The 23,486-nt window shown below is 36.8% G+C and overlaps 1 protein-coding gene across 5 annotated transcripts in view; it reads left to right on the top strand.

Annotated features, from left to right (window-relative positions):
- The window catches only part of LOC140145914 (vitamin D3 receptor B-like), a 495,422-nt gene that overhangs the window by 450,433 nt on the left and 21,503 nt on the right, over nt 1–23,486 (top strand). For all 5 annotated transcript variants that reach the window (XM_072167634.1, XM_072167633.1, XM_072167635.1 and 2 more), the window contains 2 exons: nt 4,383–4,627; nt 22,184–22,413. In XM_072167634.1, the coding sequence (XP_072023735.1) occupies nt 4,393–4,627; nt 22,184–22,413 (465 nt within the window). In that variant the 5' untranslated portion in view covers nt 4,383–4,392. The remainder of the gene's footprint in view (nt 1–4,382; nt 4,628–22,183; nt 22,414–23,486) is intronic.

The following is a 23,486-nucleotide window of genomic DNA, read 5'->3' as shown; positions in this document are numbered from 1 at the left end:
CCTGTTTCCACGGGACATGCGCTCGCCGTTGTTTCGAGATGCCTGACCAGAATGCAATGCACGCGTGGCTTGCTAATATGCTAATTATTCACATTTATGCTGAAATTGTTCCCGTTTTCTCACATAGATTGATAAAGGGGACAATATTTGACATTGTGTGTAAGTTTGAAGAGAATCCATATCCTAAACCGATAGGGTTACCCCCCTTTAAGAACCCCTTAACCAATACTAGGCTTGTTTGTACTCATTTTAATGCATTTTTTATGCAAATGCACATACGAAGGTTATACACAACACGAGGCAGCTTTCTAATTAAAAGACGGTCATTTGGTGTAATAGTTAGTAAATTTCACTCCAAGGCAGCTATCATAGTCCTCTTTAATTCAAAACCATCTTTTCTCTGCATTCACACCGGATACGTAATGCTTATACCAACACTTGAATTGTACCGGACGGCTGTGTGCGTTCTTGACTAATTAATCATTAGAGTAAGGCGTGAAAAATCCATGAATGGTAAATTTTTCATGGAGCAATGTCGCAAGCAGTGGAATCATTTGGCTGATTAAATTCACAGAAGTGTTTTTGTTTTCTGGTGGCGAGTTTCGAGGAGGGAAAGAGGTTGGGGATTAAGTAGTGAATGGGAAGAGAAGAAAAAAAACGTTTTGATGATTATAAAAAAAGTTCTTTTTTGTGTCTGAGTCGAGTGTGGCTTGTGTGGTTATAAAGCTGGGACAATTGGGGTAGAAAGTCAATTTTTAATGTGTACTTTATAATAATATAATTATGCCTATAACAATGGGAAGAAAGGACAGGGAAATTACAAATAAGCAGAGAGAGACCAACAATAGGAATAAAGGACCGGAAAACTACAAACAAGCAAGGAGACTCCAATACAAAGGGAGGGAGGGAGAAAAAAAGAAAGAGAGATGGACAGAAAGAGATATACAGACAAGACAGACAAAAGGGCAGACAGGAAAAAGAGACAAAGGGAAAGACAGGTAGAGAACCAAGAGAAAGGGAAAAGACAGACAAAAGGGCAGACAGAAAAAAGAGACAAAGGGAAACACAGGTAGAGAACTAAGATAAAGGGTAGGAGATACTGGAAGAAAGAGAGAGAGGGACAAAGAAATAAAGAGACAAGAGGCACAGACAGACAGACAGGACACATACAGAGGGACAGATAAGCAGACAGAGAAAGAGTCTTAAAGCAGAAACATATTACTACCAAGATAAAGGTGGGGAGAAAAGAGCCATCCACAAAATTGTTTTAGTTACCATATCTGCTTCTTTTAGTTACCCGATAAAAAGGGAGAAAAGAAAACTTGTCACTCATGACACTATTGCTGATAGAGACATTCAAATAAACTTAAGAAGGTGCCCTGTGGTACGAGGATCATTCCTTAGTTATTGCTCCTAATCTATATAGTAACGCATGAAATTGTACTTGATACCATCCAAATGGAACATATGTGGGCTCTGTCAACTGAACAAAACTTAATACTTGCTCAAAAATAAACTCTTGAAATTATTTATTTGGTGTCAATTGATTGTTTTCTCTACTCATGAAGTATAATGTAGATCGGGGAGTTGGATTTTTTAGAATTTACACTATTATATCTTAAAATGAAGGGCATATGAATAGAAAAGTTTTTAAATGATTCTCCGACAAGCGACTTATTCTAGCTTAGTCCCGCCATAAATGAAATTTGTATCTATTTCACCAACTGCTAGTTTAATAATGTGAAAGTTTGTATTTCATAACATGCATGTTGACAGGGCAATTGAGAGATCACATTCAAAATGAGAAATCAAATGGCTGCCTTCTGTTTTTTGTTGTTTTAATCTTGTTGTTTTATGAAATGAGATACATCAGGCTATTCCAGATGAAATCCTTACACCCCATATGGCCGACATGACCTTACTCTTCCACACAAGTAGTGTGAATTTCAAATGGGGTTACCTGAATGGGTGCCTCCATTTGAAATCTACAACCCCCTGTATGGGAGATTATGGTCATGTCTTCTATAGGGGATGTATGGATTTCAACTGGAAGTGCCCATTTAAGAAATTGGGACCCATTGATATATCAAAAGTCAACATTTTTGGCAAAATTTAATGCAAATTCTTGAAGAAATTGCAAAAATTTTGGCTGCATTTAGGCAAAATTGGACTGTTTTCCAAAATAAAATTTTAAAAAAGGACCTTTTCATTTACGGAAATTGACCTGGAAAAAGGATGTCATTGATATACCAAAATGTACCCATGTTAAGTGTTTGTGGCATGTCCCTGTATAGTAATTCCCCAGAAAAACATACCGGTTTTAATTGGCACATTCCTGTGTACTTCAACATTGAGTAAAACTATCAATTGCAACATTGAAAATAACAAGAAGCAGCACATAATGTTATATAATTTTGCAGCTGTACGTTTCATTCTTTTCTCCCACAAATTGAGGTACAAATTCAGCCACAATAGGAACATGATGATGTCTTGCTGTGCCAACATTGGTGCATTGAATGTTACCATGTTGCGGTATAGACCAGAATGAATGTCAGTGTGTTCCAAAGCGAAATATCGCCAGGTGTAGGAATATTGGAATTTAAATAAGCCTTTGTTGTCCTGTATCATTGAGTTTGGTGGTAAAACCATAAGAACAGTGAGTTTTACTATAAAATTCTGTAAAATAGTTCAAATATTTAGTATTCAACTGTTTTGTGAAAAAGTTAGGCAAATGCTTATTGGACTTCTAACAAAATTTTATGGTATTCAACTGTCCCCCGTATGCAGGGGGTGCAAAAGTATACAAAAAGTCCCAAAATTTGTTTTTGTATGCTTTTTTGGTCAAAAAGGTCCAAATTTTTGGAGAAAAGTCCACTTTTCACAAAATTGCCCGCACCAGGACACCCTCGAATAGTGCACAGCAGCCCCCCCAGGAAAAAGTCAAAATCAGCACTCAAATAATCCTGTGTACGGCCCTGGTATTAACTGTTGTCCTGCAATTCTACCTTTAATACAGTCTACTTTTTGACAAAAAAATTTACAACATCAACATCAACAGCAACAAACTAACACTTGTTTGCAAAGAATGGGCTCAGATCCTCGCACCACAGCGCCCTCGAATAGTGCGCAGCAGCCCGCCAGTCTGTCTAATCATGTATTGAGCGATAGATCTCAGGCAACTAAGCTACATTGTTTCCAAAATTACCAAACATGTATGTACACATAAGCAAACACCAAATTTCTACTATGAGTAGGATGAATTTCTGCTACCGGAATAGTGTGGGGGCTGAAATGGAAACGTGATGAAATTATTAACAATGGAAATTTTGCCCTTAAAAGTGGTATAGGTCAACAAAAATGGGTAATATGTTGATTTTAAAGCAGAAATGGTTATGTATTGGACGGTTCAATAACCAGGTATAGTGTAATTGGACTATTCCGGATGACCTTAATCTTCCACAGAGTGATGACGGTGAATTTAAAATGGGTGACTCCTTTTGATATCTACACCCCCTGTGTTGGAGATTGAGTTCATGTCTTCTAAAGGGGGCATATGGATTTCAAGTGGAATAGCCTGCTTTTATTTTAAGGGATGGAATTAAGTGTTCAATTGTTTTGAGAGATTTACAATCTGTTGTATAGTTTTTCATAGGTGAGGTTTGAAAGATAATAGAAACTCTGTTGTAGTTTTTTATTGCTTTTTATTGTTCCAAAATCAGCATAGGCGAGGTTCGACAACCTTAGTCAATTGTTTTGTAATACTGAAGATAGTAATTGATTATGAAGAAAAATTTGCAACTTGTTCTCACAACACTGAGCTGATCCGTGTGACATCCACACCCCCACTGACTGAGAAAGATTTTGGAATTCAAACTAATTTCAACTGCTTAAATAATTTAACCATTTTCATCCACAAAAAGTGTGGATGATTTTGGAATTGCAAACAAATTGTTCTTATCTAAGACCTAATTTTGTAAAAGCCAACTGGATTTCGTCAATTTTCAGATCTTCCACAGGGGGTGTGTGGATAAAATGGAATAGCCCGATGTAAAAACGAAGGTGTGAAAAATGTTTTGAGAGATTTTCCGATGTTGGAAAACTTTTTTTAAGATGAGATAAGTAATTCAGGTGTGTCCTAAGTTGATTGAAACTTTCCATATAACTGAGCCATTAAAAATTCTTTTAAGAGATTTCATGATGTTGAAAAAAATATCTTCCATAGGGGTGTTACAATTTTGACATTTTTGATTTAAAAAGAAAATTTGAAACTTGTCATCTGCAGTTGATACCTGCATGATCCAAAGATCAAAAGCTTGTCCATATAGTCTATACTAGTCTAACATTTTTCCATCTTTTCTTTGTCTCATTTTCTGATTATCCAGGTTTGAAAAGATGTCTATGGACTATTCCAAGCAGAAGTGCCTGGTGTGTGGGGACAAGGCCAGCGGTCTCCACTACACGGTAATCTCTTGCGAGAGCTGCAAGAGCTTCTTTGGCCGCAAGATCAAGAGCAAGGCCAAATTCACATGCGAGGCAAATGGCAACTGTGTCATGGATCTCTACACTAGGCGGCACTGTCCGGCATGTCGACTCAAAAAGTGCCTCGATGTTGGGATGAAACCAGAACGTAAGTACAGCAAATCTGATTGGTTGATTACGTGATATATACATCTGAGTGACCAATTAAAATGTAGCTTCTAGATATTTAAGCTGAATCCTCTTCGGTCCTACCACCATTCTTACCATGTTGCTGATTGGTTCAATAAATCATATTAGCCTTCTTGTAGCCAATCAGCAGGCTTAACTCATGGGGTTAAGCCTCTTCAGCCCTACCACCATTCTTACCATGTTGCTGATTGGCTCAATAGGTCATGATAGTCTTCTTGTTACCAATCAGCAGTGTTTCTCATTCAGTGGATGGTACTAGTAATACTTGGTCTTCCAGGGTTTTGATACCTTCATAATGCCTTAAAAAATAGGGAACACAGAAAGCGCTTTCCTGTGTCATTTTGGTATTTGAGAGAATCTTCCAAGACCATTGTTAATCTAGAAATGGAGACTTTTTGGTTTAAAGATACACAATTTTTGGAAAATGTACAATGTCATTGTATCATTATAATGCTCTTGCACCCTATATTGCAACTTACAACCTCATTAGGAAACACTCCTGAATAAGGTGCGTGGTTATCTTTGTGGGAAACTTCAGCTTATATTTTGTAAACGTAAATATTTCCCAGGCCTGGACATTTTTGTTTGAGCCTGGGAACTCAACTAAATTTCACATATCCCCTGGAACAATACCTAATTACAAAACATTAACATTAAATATCTTCAGTATCACACAGTTATATCATAATAAATTAGTCATACCAATTTCATAATGTGCTATTCTAGTTGCAATCCATACACCCCTTATGGAAGATGTATCTCTTCCTGTCTCAGCTATGTCTGCTTGTTGTTCCCTCAGTCTCATCTCCACGTCCCACACAAGGAGTGTGAAGTTCAAATGGGGTTACCCGAATGGGTGACTCCATTTGAAATCTACACTCCCTGTGTGAGAGATTACGGTCATGTCTTCCATAGGGGGTGTATGGATTTCAGCTGGAATATCCCAACATTACCAGATCGCTCTAATGATAACCAACAATGAACCAAAACATTATTTTCGAGCAACCTTTTTTGCAGATGTACAAAAAGTAGTTTGCATGCATACCCAGAACATGGAACTGTAAATTCCCCAACATCGCAGAGATTATAAATCACTTCGTCTCAATCTCAATTAAAAAGCCATCGGTATTGTAAGCGCAACAATAGCGACAAATTCATCATCTCGGTCTTGTCACACGGTGGCAGTATAAACATACACCTGTTTACACTAGGATCCACAACATGCTCATCTATCAGGGCACATTTCTTTAACCCCAATACAGTTGTACATTCATTGAATAACCTTTGAAAATTTGAGTACAAAAACTCATACTCTTGAGTATTGAGGTCAAATTTTGCACTATGATTGTTTAATTGAGATTATTGAACTATGGCATTGGGATGAGGCCATTGTGGTTCATGGTGTTACTGGGTATAGCCCAGACAGTGTGCGCTTGGAATAAATGCATCACTCACGGGGGAAGTCACACCATCTGCTCGGCAGCAGTCAATGAATAAGAATCATCAAACGCGGGATGGTTATAATGAATGACATCAATTAGGAGAACTTTTATACTTTTTGTAAACACTGTTGACGTTAATAGCACACTAATTACCTAATCATTATTCATGTCAGCGATATAGAGCATTGATGATAAATGGGCTGTTTCGTTTAAAATCCACACACCCCGTACCGAAGTTATGGCCTTAATCTTCCACACAGGGAGTGTGGATTTCAAATTGAGTAACCTGAATTGGGTGACTCCATTTGAAATCTACACCCCTTGTGTGGAGAATTAAGTCATGTCTTTCATGGGGTGTATGGATTTTAAATGGAAGAGCAGAGATGATAATTGATGGATTGGAGGAAAATTTCTGGGTTTGCCTGATGATATGATATGTGTAATCAAAAGTCAATTTTTGTCAAAAAAAAGTTGCTATAAAATTGATTTTAAGCAGTGTTGAAATTCTAGCATTAGGATTCCCAAATCCATTCTGAAGTTTGTAAATTTTTAGCTAGAAATATTTTTACCAAGTGCTGATATAAATTTCATTAATTCCAGCTAGAATTTTAATTTTGGATTTAAAAAAATTGATAAGCAAGTAGCAGTTGATAATTTAGTATGCATGCAAATAGTTGTATTCTGCATTTAGCTGCCATAAGAATTTTTTTAATTATCAATTGAAGAAGTGATAGCAAACTTTTTTAATTTCATAGATTTTTCTTGACAAAAGTTTTTTCAATTTTATTTTTCATTTGATGCTTCTTAGACATCTGAAAACCATTTCATGCTCAGTGGCATATTGCACTAATCATTATTCCAAAAAAGTTGTAAAGTTGGAGTCTGTGTTTTTGTATCTACCACATTCAAATGTCATTCTATGAATGTACAAACATACTGGGGTTATTGAACTGTGTACTGACAGATGAGCATACACGTATGTCCATAGACTAATGAGGTTATACCAAAGAGTACAGACTCTGCCATGTTTGTGTACCACTCATGGAGGGCAACAAAGTGTCCTTCTAGATTATTTCGCTATGTGACCTGCAAACTTTGATTCAAAGTTTGTGCTTGCTGTATCCTGCGTGTAACACATTGTACCAAATATGTGCTGTATCACAGCAGCTGAAGGGAGTATCCCATTATGCTTTGCGGTACCATTAATAGAACTGTATGTGCCATAGAAAATGTACACAAAATCCCTCACTTCAACTTTCAATAAGTGGCTTAAATCAGGGGAGGTTAAGACTTCTTTTGTTTGCAAAATATGCCCCTAAAGTATTGTGAAACTATCCATAGCTCTCAATATCTAAGAGGTCCTTGTTTATAGTTTGTATACATTTGCTATGGAGCATGCAGCTATACTGCCATGCAGCCATGCTTGCTGGGATACTCCTTTCAGCTGCTGTGGTGCTGTATGCACACATCTTTGTAACGGTCAAGCTTAAACTTAAAGACACCAATCTTCATTCCATTTCTGGATTTAAGGAGGTGGTACTATCATCCCTCCCAACAAGCCAATATGGCAAATTTATCATAGTGTTGCATGCAGTGCAATTTTGAATTGGTTCTCCTTGGGTCTAATCTCCTTGGTGCAGACAAGATAGATAATAATTACTTTTTATGATCCACCTGTGCCTATTAGAGTATAACGAAAGCAATTTGTCATTACAAATTATTGGACTAATTCTGTCATAAGTTAAAAGATGGGGGGATGAAGATACACAAAGGAAATGTGAGAAACAGGTTATAAAGTATAACTTTGGTTTACCGCCATGTGGATGCTAACTGAAGGGGCGGGAACAAAAGAGATAACTTTTTCAAAAAGATCTTTTTGCTGTTGTTACAACTGTATTGATGGTTTTTTTTATTTGAATGAAAAAAGTTGGAGTAAATGAATGACTTTATAAAATATGGACAACTATATTTTGATTAATTTTTTTGTGTGGATTCTAAGGGTAGGAGTCAACATCTTCAAAAAGTTTCTTTTTTTATTACAACTCTATTTTAATTTATTTTTCGAGTATCAAGACCAAAGAAGTTAATAGTAAATGCATGACTTTCAAATTGTGGATGTTCTTTTTTCAGAATAAAATTTGCCTTACATGTAAAACTTACGCTTGAAGAAGTGGTGGATTCTTTGGGGCTTATTTTACACATTTTCACCGAAGAGAGCAGTCTCTATGTGAAATTTTGTTTACAATTTTTTGTGGAACATTTTGATAATCTTTCAAAAAATATGATCTTTTGGGGATTTTTGTTTGTGGGGAGGGGGAGGTGTTTGCACCAAGGTCTAATGGCATCCTTTAAATGACTATCTAGCTATTTTGTGTAACCTTTCAAACTCCTGAAGTTGTAGAATAAGTTGAGATATATACCTCATTGCATTGTTTTGGCTCATGGTTTTGAAAATGAAAAGGAGCAATTAAAACTCACACTCTTAACAGCATCATCTTAAGGTCAATTTTCAAGTCGATGTATACAGGTCGATGAACCACGTCCTGGTGCGCGAGACTGTGGGGCAGCATAATATAATGTAACTAATCATGTTCAATTCCCAACATGATATTGGCCGACTCCCACAGGGGACCAAGACCACTTCCCAGCATGCACCTTGTTAGGCACAGCTTAATGACAGCAGGGAAGGATCCTGTTAGTCTTGGACATGCGCAACCAATGAGCAGTGATCTCCCCTATGAAGACAACAGATCAGTCTTGATCACAGTCTGAGATAGCAATATTATTCATAGCTCTCTGCTGTCCAAATCAGTATTGAAGTCATTATTCTCAGCTGGATTTACAGAACAGGGTTTACACTATGACCTCAAGTTGTAATGACGAGTTTCAAAGGTCATCCTGTTGTTGCACACACATACTGGTGTTAGAGAACAGCATCCTGGGAGATGAGAATATTTCAGGTCCATGTAAGACAATGTTGCTGGACATATATAAATACTCAATCATCATCTTGTGTGGGCTGTCTATAGCATTCATAAAACATGAGTCTGTGACAGAGACTAATAAGAAGGCAATGCGAAGGATTATTTCCCACAATTAGTTTTCAACCACATGACATTTCAAATTCAATCCAGTATAAAACGACCAATCGTTAAATCAAGTACAATAACAGTGTCTGGTTTGGTCTGTCCGAGTGCAGCAATTTAGCAAATTTATTGTGATGATTTGGTTGCAATCATGCGGTGGTTTCAGACCAGTTATGATTGACAGGGATGAGACGGGTACTTTACAGGGAAGAACTAACTGGTCAAAGCTTTTAATTTCAATGCTAAAAAATAGTTATACAACATTGATAGTGACTTAGTAGGATATCACATCCAGTCTTTCCCTTGTAAAGATAACAAACAAGATTTGGAGGACTCTTAAACCTTGCAAATTCAAGAGGCAAGTACTCTATCTGCACAATTTTTAACTAATTTCACTAAACCCAGGCACAATTCCCTTGAATCATGATACCCTACCAATTACTGCGAATTGCTGCAAGTCTATGTGTCAGCAAAGTGCTGGACACCATTGGGTTTTGTTACTGGACTATTGGTTCTTCTTCTGTCATGACTAGAATTATGCAGTAGACACCAGAGATACACCAAAGATCACCTGAGCTGGTAGTAGATGTGGTCCTGAAATCATTCTAGCTCCAACTGTATTCACTTCCATGGTTATTAACTAGAGCTGAAGTTGTAGCTCTACATTGTACCACTACCAAAAGATGCTGAGTGCTCTATCTGTGTAACATTTAGCCCATTTCTGTCTAAACCCAAACAGCAGACTGGCTCATTCATTAGTGAAAAGGCCAGCAGATTGGATTCATTCTCTGTGTCATTATACTAACCCTTTACGTGCAAAAACCCAACTCTTAAGCTGCAAAATAAAAATAAAATTTGCAAAAAATATCAAAAGTTTGCATTTTTTATGTGCATATTTGGAATGTATGCGAAAAATGCATTCAAATGAGTACAAATTTGCCACGGATTGGTCCAGCGGTTCTTAGAATTACATTTTTTATTTTTACGGAAAAATACCAGCAGGGGAACTGACATTTTGAATTTGACGATCGTCTGGTAAGCATTAATGTATGTTTAGTTGTAGTTGTAGCATTCGGTTAGGCCACTAATCCATCAATGTCGGATGCGCCGATACCTCCAATCAAGCCTCGCTGAAGCGGAGATCGCATTCACATGTGCTTGGCGAGTCCGCCTCATCGTGATGAACTATATATACACATTATCGCAAGCCCGGTCCGTCGTTCCAGTTTGTCTTTTCCTGGCCATAATGAATGTAATAATGAAAGCATTCCAATAATTTGTCAGTGTTTTTCAAATTTATTTGAAATGTTTTGTACTTTAGGTGAGTCGAAGGGAAAATAAATGATATTGCGGGATGTGTGGATGAGCGGGTTTCTGTTATTAAACGGTTTGATTTAGGAATTTGACACCTAGATGTAGGTCTGTCGTAATGAAATTAACATGCAATGTTTTCAGGAGACACATACCTAAATCTTGAGAAAGAAGCTAAGATCTAATGGTTCGGTCCTGTAAATGTTCAACTTTTTTGTGGTTTGTAACCCGGGCCATAAAGAATTCATATTTTTATAGAGCTATTTTACTGTTTTTAAAGAAAAATCGCCTCCGACTATTGATTTTCTCAATATACGGGGGCTGTTTGAAGGAAAATGCAGGGGGAAATTCTATCATCACCCAGTATTCTTAGAGCCCTGCTGGGCTGCTGGGCGAGCCTGTACTTTGTGGTAAAAGCCTCTCCTAAAAAATGCACCAGCAAATTTGCGGCGCAGATCCCCCCCCCCCCACCCACACACCCACACACATGGGCTTCCCTCCTCCTCCCCAGTCAGAATTAAAAATCACTGAAAATTCCAATATTTTGGGTAAAAAAAAATACATCTAATTATACAGGAGATACACAAATTAGACACAAATGGCATTATCTTTAATATCTAACACATCTAAGTCCCCATATTCAGTCATACTTATGCAACGGTCTCATCATTTTGAACAAGCAACAAACTGGACAGTTTCTGTAACAACCTCTGGGAATCGTATGAGAATGCCGAAGGATACCCAGATGATGTAATATGAGTATAACAGAGACGCAATCAACACAAAATATCATAATTAGCAAGAAACAGTTTCACTCATTGTATTAGATAACGTCATTTGAATAAAGAACAAACTATACACGCTCTGTGAATGACCTTCGGGAATCGAACGGGACTCGTAGAGTATTGTAAAAGTGCACATTTTCACAGATCATTAATTTTTGCGATTTTTCACGCTCATCACAGCTTCCATACAAATTCAAACATGCAAATGTTCTGTAACTATATAGGCCTATATAAGAAAAGTCAAATATCGTAAATTAAAAAACAAGCGCAGTATTTCAAGATAAGCAAAGCGTGAAAAATTAACCGCGCAAAAATAACCGCTTTTACCGTATGCAGTGATGATTTGCACAATGTGCATAATAAGAGAGAAACAAATTAGAATTAAAATACCATCATATGAGAGAAAGGACTTGATATCATCGCGGGAATAGAATTTTGGTCAAGGGCATGTGAGATGGGTTGTAGTGGTCGCGTGTTGCTGAGACATGTATAACGAGCTTACGCTTTAGGGTCTAGAAATGCAAAGGTGATTACCATTTTTATTAAAAAAGCACTGTTGCATATTGGCGTTGATTTTTGACACAATGTTTAAATATGTTAGGGTTACTAAAAAGGTAGGGGTTGTGAGGTGTGAATTTTATGAGGAGTCCACAGTTGGCATGTAGGTGGTGGTGTGTCTCTCTGTATGTGTTTGCATTTAGAGATGATGTGAACAGTATGTTGTAGAGAGTCAGAAAAAGAGAGGGAAGGGGGAAGAGGGGGGCAACATGCCCAATTTTGTTTCTTTCCCCGGGCGGTACCAACCCTAGTTACGCCACTGAACTAGGGACCTCTATGGGGCTGACACAAGTCCCTGATTAGACAGAATTTATATAATCTGCGAAAAGTCCTCTGTTAGGTGGTTAAAAACTTGGATTTGTGTACTTATGTAGCCGGTTAGTGTCACCGGTTGACACATGGTGCTTAGTGCAAACTGGTGTGTCCTATATATATACATATGTGTTGTGATTATACACACTGTTGACAATGTAAAAGCGTGCAACAGAATGCTTACACACAAAACCAAAATACATTAAAAAAATACATAGTATAATAATACATCAATTTGGGATAAAATATTATACAAGATAAATCCTCAAATACTGCAACAATGCTTCGCCCCATTAGCCGCCTAATTTTCCAGTTTATTTTATTCTTATTTTGCCTGGGGAAACCCCCGTCAGTGCTATTTAAATAATAGAATCATTATTCTTGGCTATGAATTTTTGAAATAAAAAAAAAATAATAATAAAACAATTCCATTAAATAAGAGCAACCGTGATGAGGCGTGCATAGAATAAATTGCTCTTTAAACATTTAGAGCTGTTTTTATTTTGGACTCTGGCAAAAATTTTATGAATACAAGAAGCTCATTTTGTATTTGATTAGATTGGGAATGAAATAGTCCAAGGTTAAATATTGTTGTTTTATATCTAATTAATTATTGAAAACAAACACACACATATTGAAAATATGAAAAGATTCATGATGTTGTTTTCTTGTTAATCACATATATATGTGCAGTAATGCATACTATCATGTACATGTATATGTTTGTTTGTTTGCTTGTTTGTCTCCTTGTTTGTTTATTTGTTTGAAGAGACATTCTATGTGCAGAATATGCAATTTGAACAGACTTGAACTGGTATACTGACCACAAACGTGTGAACTGAAAAGCATTCAGATTTTATGCAGTCAACATCAACAGTCGTGTATTTCATACATGTTTTGCATAAAATTAGGCATTTAGTGCAAGGAGAGGAACAAAGGACCGTCTGAGAGGACGAAGGTACGGGAATGATTCAGTGATTACGATGAAGTCATGTTGCTTGTTCAGAACCACCAGCCCTGAAAAGACGCACTCCTCCTTGCATATTATGACCTTGATAATGAAATTACTCATAGGCTATGAACCAAAGGTGTCTCATCCTAATGGCACAGTTCATTTAACCTGCATTTAGCAATCATAGCCCAACAGTTGACCTCAAGTTGTGGAGTATGAGTTTGTGTACCCAATACATTTGGTCATTCTTATGAAAGGACATGTGTCAGGGTTAAAGAACTGTGACCTGACCACAGAATTAAACCAGGGAACTTTGACTGGACTGCCATCTTGATTCTTTTGTCATGGCTCTAAACTAGGTTTAAAGCCATAATGTACGATCTTATAATATGAAATTGGTTAATTTTTTTCAAACTTGATTTTTTTGCATATTTGTAATGTTTACACATGTCCCAACTTGCACCTAAATGGAATCAGCCAAATTTGTTGTCTTTGTAGGTCAACAGAGCAAAAGTTCGACATATTTATATCATAATTTTAAAATTATGATAATATGTCCTCCATAGAACTGTGTGTTAAATGGCCAAAATTACCAGTGGGGTTTCTTTCACTTTACCTTGTTATTTAGACCTAAAATGGACATCAACCCTTACCGTCAGTTATTACTAATATTATTTCAACATTTTGAATAAAGAATAACAAAATCAAAATTTGACGGAAATCGTACATTAAGGCTTTAAATTGTTGTCAAGTGAGTGCGACATCGCATACTAGGCGCAGTTAAAAAAAACGTGCTTGATGTGACCTGCTCGCAATACGTAAATGCTTTAAATGACTAGAAACTGTAAATTTCTGACAATTTCTAATTAAAATGTATTTCCTTAATATTTGGCGAAAAATTCCCTCCAAATGCCAAAATATCCATAGGATGTGCTTCATGGTTCCCCATTTTCTTACATGTTTATGAAGCTGTCCTCGGATATTGCACAGTTTTAAAAGTCTCATATAGGGGCCATTTAGGGTCAAAGTGTGCAGCTCTACGTTTACTATTGCCTTGGAGTTATTTGTATGTTCTTCCCCTCGTATTACGATAAGGCGTCATCAAATAAATTAGATATATAGGTATTTTAATCAAAAATAAATATTCATATATGTGTGGATTGTTTTGTCTATTTGTTTATGGTCATTATAGCCATTAATTAATGGCTAGCAGGCCTTCGTTAGTGCTTCTACCAATTTCTTTGTTTTCATCTAATTAGTGTTTCTTTGTTTTAGATTATTTTCTCTTATAATTATTGACTTATATTGGTTGCAAACAAAATTCAGGAAAAAATCAACATCAAATCACTAGAAATACAAACAAAGGCATCTAACATAGTTACTTGTTTTGGGGATAATTTACAGCGGTGTATTTAATCATATGCATGCACATGATTCTGATTAAAACAATCCTGATTAGGCTTTAAGGCAGGTCGGTGGGGATCATGGTCTAACTGTGTTTGCACTCAAATATTGAGATAAATATTAAAAGCTGACACACAAGAGGAATGGTATGGGTTCTATAAAGGAGTTTCCAAGGTTTGATAAAAGGGTATAATTTCCACCACATTTTCATGATTTTTCATTGCTTATACATTATTGGCCTTAACTCAAGAACATCAAGACCTTCGGAAATATAAAGATGTGATTATTTATCTATATTTATATATAGTTATCATTAATGGAAAAACATGAGTCTCCATTTTACTTATAAATACATATAGTTTCAAAACATGTCAAATGATCAGAAAAGAAGGAAAATAATAACATCTTTTGATTTCTATAAATTCATTCCATTTACTGAATGGTCCAAGAAGTACAGAGGACCCTAAGCAGTATGAAAAATGACTTGAGTAGATTCATCACCTAGTTAAAAATAAACACAACAACAAAGGCTGTGCATGCCAAAGCATAAACATTGAGAATCTTTGGAACAATAAATGCCAAACCGAATTCAATTTTCTGCACATTTGCTCGAAACGGTTGCACATTTCCTCGGCAATATTACAATCACGGTTCGTTATGATGAATTCCACGCCCGACGAATTGCAGCACGTATGAGCGACCATTTGCAGTTGCTACATAGCCGAGCTATCGTTTCATTTCATGTGCATAGGATAATCAATAGATCATGTTAAATATCATTATAGATGGAAAGAAAAATTGACCAAAAAATGTTGAGTGTTTTTTGCGGAGTAGTAGGTTAAATTGCGATAGATTTATTAAGCGTGAGCTAATGTTCTTATAGAGCGTGTAAATTGAGTACAATTATGTCTTCAGCTGTGGTGCAGATTATACAAAAGAGAAAAAAAGCTAACATGTTTAACAAATTAATAAAAAAGATATTTATAGCCATATTTGGTGAATTATGTTAGGAAATATATGCATAGCTTCATGGAAACATAAGATACAGAAACAACATGATGTGATGATTTCTCAATAAATTACACATTACACTAACAGAACAATACGAGAAATTGGGGCACGGTTCAATTGGCTGCCGTATGTGGGTGTAGACTGGTTGGGCGAGTCTTAAACGGCAGGCAAATGTAGCGTTACGTTCCTGACGTGAAACAAGCGCTGGCGCATCTGTGAACAATGCACTGGCTGGGAGTCGGGAAGCGGAAAACACACAGACCGTGTAATCGCCACATCCACACATCCATCTATTGGGCTATTCCATTTAAAATCCACACCACCCCTGTGGAAGATTTTGGAAATATTTTCCACAGAGGGAGTATGAGTTTCAAATAGAATAGACAGTTGGGTAACATCCATTTGAAAAACTCACTCCAGTTGTGGAAGCTATATAGGTAAAGCCATTATACAGTGTTTCAAAATGATTAACTCTGACTAATTACATTTGAAAAACATACTCCCCCTGTGGAAGATATTTCCTAAATCTTCCACAGGGGTAGTGTGGATTTTAAATGGAATAGCCCATTGCGTTCCCAACGATGGGAGTTGTGGGGTTTGCAAGTTAATTTTTGTAGTCATTTGAATCTTGCAATGTTTGTGAAAGATTTTCATTCATTAAATTAAGTGACTGCAAGATTTGTTTGTAGAATAGACTCTGTTGTATCGATCAAAATTGGCAACATTAAGGGATTATCAAGACTGGGAAAAGTGAGGAATCCATGCAGCTTCTAGCATTTTGAATGAAATTTTCCTGAATGACGAAAATACAAGAATTTAAGAAATTGTTAGAAATATTGCTTTTGTGGTTTCGAAATATCTTCCTGGGAAATGAAAATTGTCCAGACTTGAGAGATTATAAACTCATTTCATACATTAACCCCCTGAGCACTACCTGCCAATCTAACATTGCCTCTGATTGGTCAATTATGTGATATCTTCACTTTAATCACCAATCAGAATGGAGCTTTGCAAATAATTCACCCCGATTTTTTTTGCGTGGTGAAATTATTCTAACAATGTTGCTGATTGGTCCAATTGATAATGAAAACTTCTTTTTGACCAATGAATAGGCAGGTAGTTCTCATGGGGTTCATACTGCAACATAGTGTAGCATATTACACCAAGGGTGGCAATTAGCCGAGTGTACATAATATAGGTCACTGCACCTTTCCATTTATAGAAAAAATATTGGTTTTAATTGATTCATTTTCACACCGACTGTTCCGCACTACATTCATAATATTTGTAGCATTCACTAATTATTGTGTAGTTCATATGACTCATTTCAAAACCGGATTGATCCACACTGTTAAACTGGTCTAGTTGATTGGACTTAAATTAACATAAAGTTGCATCAAAATAGTTCAGAGGCTCAAACACATATGAAGAAAAGGCTTGAGGTCAATAAAGCCAGACAATGGTATTTCCTTATCAATATCAAAAAATATATAATTTATAAATAATGTCTCCAATCATTTTCTGTTCAAGTTTGAGCACAAATTGTGTCATATTTGACTCAAATTTGGTCAAATTTGACACATATTTGATCATTAGTTAGGCAGTAATGTTATTATACTGTTAGCATTGTAAACAAAGCGGTGCCCAAACACTATATATCATAACCTTTATGTGTATCTAACACACTAATAACATACATAACGGACCAATTAAAACCATGCCACTAACGAGCCATAATTACTATAACGAACCGATATAGTTGGCTCAAATAAAACACATGGTATTGATACCCCTTCATGCACTAATTAAAGCGCTGTGCTACATTATTTTTCCGCTCGATGAGGTCATCTTTTTCATGGACAACAATATTTTATTAATATTATTTGATGGCGTAATTATTGTTTACACTGTGCACGATCGAGTACATGTAAGTACTTTTGTAGTAGTGACCATATATTTGATGACATAATTGTAACGGGATATTGTTACATTTTATACTGATATTGTATATACACAGTTATGGTATGTGCTATTAGTGAAAATATTTTGGATAGACCAATTAGCACACTTGGAATAGTATAAATACAACAAAAGAATGTAAAAAACTGAAATTTAATTTTCAAATTTGGTTGTAAATGATCAGAGACACAGTTCACCAATCAGCTTACCCCAATGAACATGATGAACTTTGACACCAACATAGTGTGTGAACCTCATACCCCTCAAAACCTGCAGACAAATCCGGGAGACAAATTCTATATTGCAATAGTGAATGATAATAGTTTTGAACTTAGCAGTTGGGCAGGAGGCTATTTTGTCTCTCTGTTGGTATACCCAGAGGCACAGTTCTTCTTGCAACACGCTATCATTGAAACATTACAAGGACTTTGCCTTTTGCATAGGTAACATCATGCCTCTAAAACATCAAGTCAGCAAATGGTAAATGATATATCTTTTGAACTCTGAGACTACTAGTAAAATCTTGTTTTAAAGAAGAAAAAAAAACTGTTTCATTTCAGCACATCACATCAAAGCTCCCATTGGGTGCCCCATTCCTTTTTTAAAGGAATTTTTATTTTGGGCAGGGGACAGCGGTTCCCACTGGTAGGGTCCTTGGAGACAAGAACACCTGACAGCTATTGCAGATAGGTCTTTCTTGCCCTAATCTTTAATTTTCTCTCAAAGAGGCCGCCATTTTCACTTCCAGGGATCACTTGCTTTTCTTGCCTAGGCTATGCTTTATTGATGAAGTTTATTCATCACATATGTGGAAGAGTCATCAGGTGTGTGTTAGCATAGTCTCCAAAGTAGCCTGTTAGATAGGTATGGGACCAAAATTTAGGATGCAACCAAAAACACCATTGTTGATTTTGCCCACCCTCCTCCCTGAAAGTCCCCCCCCCCCCCCCCACGACCCCTCCACCCGGCTGCTTGTAAATATGTGTTGTTCAACTTGTATGAATTAAGCTGTTTTTTAAGAGAAAAAAGAAAGAGATTTGGAAGGAACAAAATATCAAACATATGCAGAAGAGGAAAAGAAATCACAGTTTTGGAAAATGTAATGATTGATTCAATTTAACACATAATGGAGAGGTCATAGGTTCAAATCCCAAGATGGTATGTTTATTATAACATAATCAAAAATTGTATTACCTCATCAGGTTGACAGGTGTGTATTCATATAGTGGGAATGGAGAGATGGGAATACCTGAAATAAAACATCCATCCCTGCTTCCCCCTCCCTCTCTCACTCCTCAGCATAAACTTGGGTACTTCAGATTTTGCCCAAACTTTATTACCCCACTCCACCCTACCCCGAATTCGCGAAAGAATGTGATGTTTTGTGGGTATTTTGTGAGGCAAACATGTGACATATATGCTCTGTAAGTAATCATATTTCCCTTTTCTGTGCATTAGCTCCCACTTTTGTGCGATTTTGGCCCGATAATATGGTCATGGACCATATGGTCCTGGATCATTATGGTTCTGACCAAAGCTATTATCGGGCCAAAATCGCACAGAAGCTAGCCCCCCTCCCCCAATTAGCCTATGGGGAAATTGAAGACCTCAGAACTGAAAAGGGGTACATAAGAATATGTATGAGTACCCAACTTCAAACATTATCCTCCTCCCCAGCACTCTATCATGCAAAGGAGAAGTGTTCTTTGCACCCGGTCTTTGCAAAGAACACTTCTCATTGCTGCCTAACCTCAATATAACTTTACCCCAAAACAAGGTGACATTATGTTTCCTTGGCATATTTACATGATACATTAAAGAGCCATATAGTTAGGAAGTTCTGGCAGACTAGGCTAAATTAAGAAATCAACTTGCCAGCATATTGATAAACCAATGGCAGGAAAGAAAGAAATGTACATATTGGGTAAAAATGGAAGGAAGTGTATACATTAACATAATACAGGAAATTCCTTGCTGAATGCCAACAGTAACACAACTTCAAATGAAAAATTCAAAAAAATTATGAAAAAAATATGATGCGTGATAGACTCAGGTGATTGTAGAATAAAGGTTGAGACATAGTCACATTATATAGGTGAATAGGGCACATACTATTGACACAGACATTATGGTAGGTGAGAGCAAGAAACTCCTTTCTGTAATTGGGGAATAATAGCTGCCACATGAATTTATGTACCCCAAAATTGCGCAAGATATATCATAGAAGCTGAAAAATGAGTATTTTACAACTCCGAGTAGAACTTACACGATAACATAACTCGGATTTGACATAGAGGAAGTTGATCATGTGGAACCGCTTGTGAAAATTTATTGTGTTGCGTATTTATTATTAAGCAAGATGAAGTTTCCATTGTTTAAAAGAGAGATATTTAACATAGAGCAGATAACATAACTCTGCTTTGACATAGAGGAGCTTTACCGATGTACCATTGCAGCGCTCGTACGAGATCTCGGCAAGAGTCTGGAGAAGTTTATCTAGGGTGACCACGTGGAACCACTTGTGAAAATTCATTGTATTTTGTAATTGTAGCAAGATAAAAAGTTTTCTTCTAATCAGTTGAGGTGTCAAATGACTTGCGTAGTTACGGGTTACCAGACATGCGATTTTGAAGCCCAATTGGGCCACTTTTGATGATATGCGCCACAATTTTTGGCTGCTTCCCGTTACATGGAAACCAGTGTTTTTTGACATTGGCCACACAAGTTTCAGTAGTTTGTTTCTCAAATAATTTAAAATAAGAAAATGTTGGGTGGCTTTTTGTGGATTTGCCCCACAATTTGGGCTGGATTTCTGGCAACCCAAGTGTAGTTAATGTGCAGTCAGTTGATATGTGACACTGGCACATTGCCACACACTATTGTCGTTTTGTCAACTTATCATTTGGGCCATAACTATTTGTTATAATGTGGGTTAGAACACAGATCCTTAGAACTAGGTTTGATGATTTACAAAGTCTACAACAGAGGTCATTTTCACCATAGTTTGGTCAACTGTAGGGTTACTTTTGGTATTAGCGTCAATCGGTCTTGAAATGTGGGGGGGACAGTCTGCCTGAATTGTCAAAAATTGGCTAAAAAGAACAAACAATGGGTCATTTTGCCAAAAAGCTGGGGGACATGTCCCACCCCACCCCAGGATTGACGCCCATGACTCTTGGTATATCACTGGTATGGTTTGGCCTCCCACATCTTGATGGCCGTCCCATTTTGCAGATCATCAAAAATAATTTCACCCTGCTGTACCAGTTCAGTGCAATACATGAGACATATTATTAAACACATTCTGCTACACTAACTAGCAAACATGTTCCATCAATGTTTAAATCAAGGTTTCAATCTGTATTCCTTTGTACTCTTATTTGGGCTATTCCAGTTGAAATCCATACCCCCCCCCCCCTATGGAAGATATGAACTTAATCTTTCACACTCCCTTTTATGGACGGTTAAGGTCATGTCTTCCATAGGGGGTGTATGGATTTCAACTGGAATAGCCCAGTCAAATACTGCATAACGGAACAGTTGTACTTATTTTCACGAACTTTTCAGAGCAATTTTACGGTTTCTTGTATTCGTGATTATAAACGGTTACTTTCGCACATTAAAGAATAGGGCCTATTATGTACAAAATATTTTCACAGGCTTATAAATTCACGATTCTGAAATTAGCAAGAAAAGTGCAAAAATAGTAACCTCATGAAAAAATTCCCGCTACACATTAATGCGAATATTTAGAGAACACAAAAATAATGTATGTAGCTGTAGCAATTGAATGCAATGCATTAGGCATAGCACATTTTGGCACATTACTTGTCACAGCCTGCTTCACATCCCTTTATCCTACTACTTATCCATGCCACCGTTTGCTCACTAACACCAAAAAGGCAGTCGGAGGCTCTTAACCCTTGGAAAAAGTGCATTGGCATCAAAAATTAAGGTACCATCTACCAACATTTTCAGTTTGTGTTCCTATTTTTGCCAGTTTTACCCATATCATGATGCACATTGGTATGGAATTAAGATCAACATGATTGAGAACTATGTTTTTGCTGTACATGTAGCTGACTAGTTAACCTGGAAAATTTGCTTCCAGATACAAATAAAATGCCTTCCAATTGATTGTCAAAATTGCCCAGGAATAAGGATGTGAGACTTCCTCTTTTCAGCTGATTTCCTCTTTTTTATATGCCAAAATGGATGTGTTTTCTTTTATTTTCAGCCTATATTTGGTGTTTTTATCCCAATGTTTTTCAGCTTTTTATAAGTAGCAGGGATGGATGTAAGTTTTCAGGCTTTTTTGTAGTCCAAATTTACGCAATTTCTTTTATTTTCGGCCTGTATTAGACCCATTCTGGTTACTTTCACGCTGTTTTTCAGGCTTTTTGTCAAAAGTGGACTTTAATCCCTCAAGTAATTTTCGTCTTTTTTGGTGTGTGGCCTCTCGCACCCCTGCAGGAAAGAACATCTAAAAAAAGGAAAATAATTCCAGGCATGAACTACATCTCCTTCAGGAGTTCTGCATTCAGACCACCTCTTGTCTACAGAGTAGCTTGCCCCGTATCTACTACAGAGATGGTGGCTCTGAAAAGAGCTGTTGTAGTAGGTGCTTTGTCCTCATCTCCCAAACAATTAACCCTTCATCTAATATGTCCTCTTTTTTCACTTTTGTCATTCTAGGGGTATGGGACGAGAAAAGACTGGAGACACGCAAGCCTCTGGAAAGAAAAAACAAGAAGAAACAAAGCCGTGAACACCAACAACAACCTACACCACCTCCTGTCAGTACATCCACACCAGTCACGCCGACCGAAGTCAGCGTTCCTAAACTCTCAAAAGAACAAGAAGAGCTCATAGGTGGTTTAGAGAAGGCGAAAGAAGAAGCAAGAGGCACCAACTTCACGTACAAAGTAAGTATAGCATGGTTTTAAGACGGACAGGGTTAGATAGAGAAAGACATGGTCAGACAGAGAAAGACATGGTCAGACCGACAAAGACATGGTTGGACAGACAACGACATGGTATATCATGGGCTTACTTAAGACTTGTGTAATAGACATGGGTTAGGGTCAGGATGACAATAAGACCACTAATGAAGCAAAATGTATTTTCAAATGTCAAAACAAAAAAATTATTTGAAATAACTTCAAAGCAGTGTCAGAGCTATGCTCTAGATGTCAGATCATTACCCTCTTTAGCATTTCTCAAACATTGATTAAAGTCTTGATATTGTTAAATAAACTGAATTCCAGTCCTGCAACAGGAATTGTATCATTTCTCCTTACGGGAGGGACAAAGCACCGCCCAAGATGTACAGATCCGCCTTAGTAATTGAACTTCACCATCCATTAAGAGCAGAGTACAACACAGGAATAGTAGAAATCAAGACTCGTTCTTGCGCTCTTGGATCAAAACGAGCATTTTAACAAAGCTTGTCCGTTTCCATTTCCCCTGTGGCTCATCATGTCATTAGCATTGCGAGTAAGACACCATTAAAAGCTATTAATTGCCTTCTAGATGATATCCTGCAAAAGCACATTTTTCTGACTTTTATCAGCAAAAGATGTTTCTTTTTCCCTTTTTTTTGTCATTTTTTAGGAAAAAGTTGACTTGATTTTCTTTTATCTTTTGTTTTCCATCTGGTATCCATGATTACTAGAATTTATAAAATCTACGTAATAATTATCGAAAATAATTTCAAATTTAAAACAGTTTCCTTTTCCCCTTGTTACAAATCCAAATTCGTCAAGTTGTAAAATAAAAATATTTTTAAAGAAAAGTGTCAAATTGGCTGTCAGTTTTTCATCTTTTAAGTCCTAAAAATATATCCTAAAAGTGTATGCAACAAAAGGTGTAATGTAGTAAGTGAAAATAAGTTGGTACAAAAAGCAATTGGACATAGTTTTCCCCCATTTTCTGGTGGACCCAAAACAGAGAAAACATGTGCGAGAGAGGGAGTATAAAACAAACAAATGGGGAAAGA

The sequence above is a fragment of the Amphiura filiformis genome, chromosome 2 (assembly GCF_039555335.1).
Source record: "Amphiura filiformis chromosome 2, Afil_fr2py, whole genome shotgun sequence".
NCBI lineage: Eukaryota > Metazoa > Echinodermata > Ophiuroidea > Amphilepidida > Amphiuridae > Amphiura > Amphiura filiformis.
This window is presented reverse-complemented; position numbering and strand designations above follow the sequence as displayed.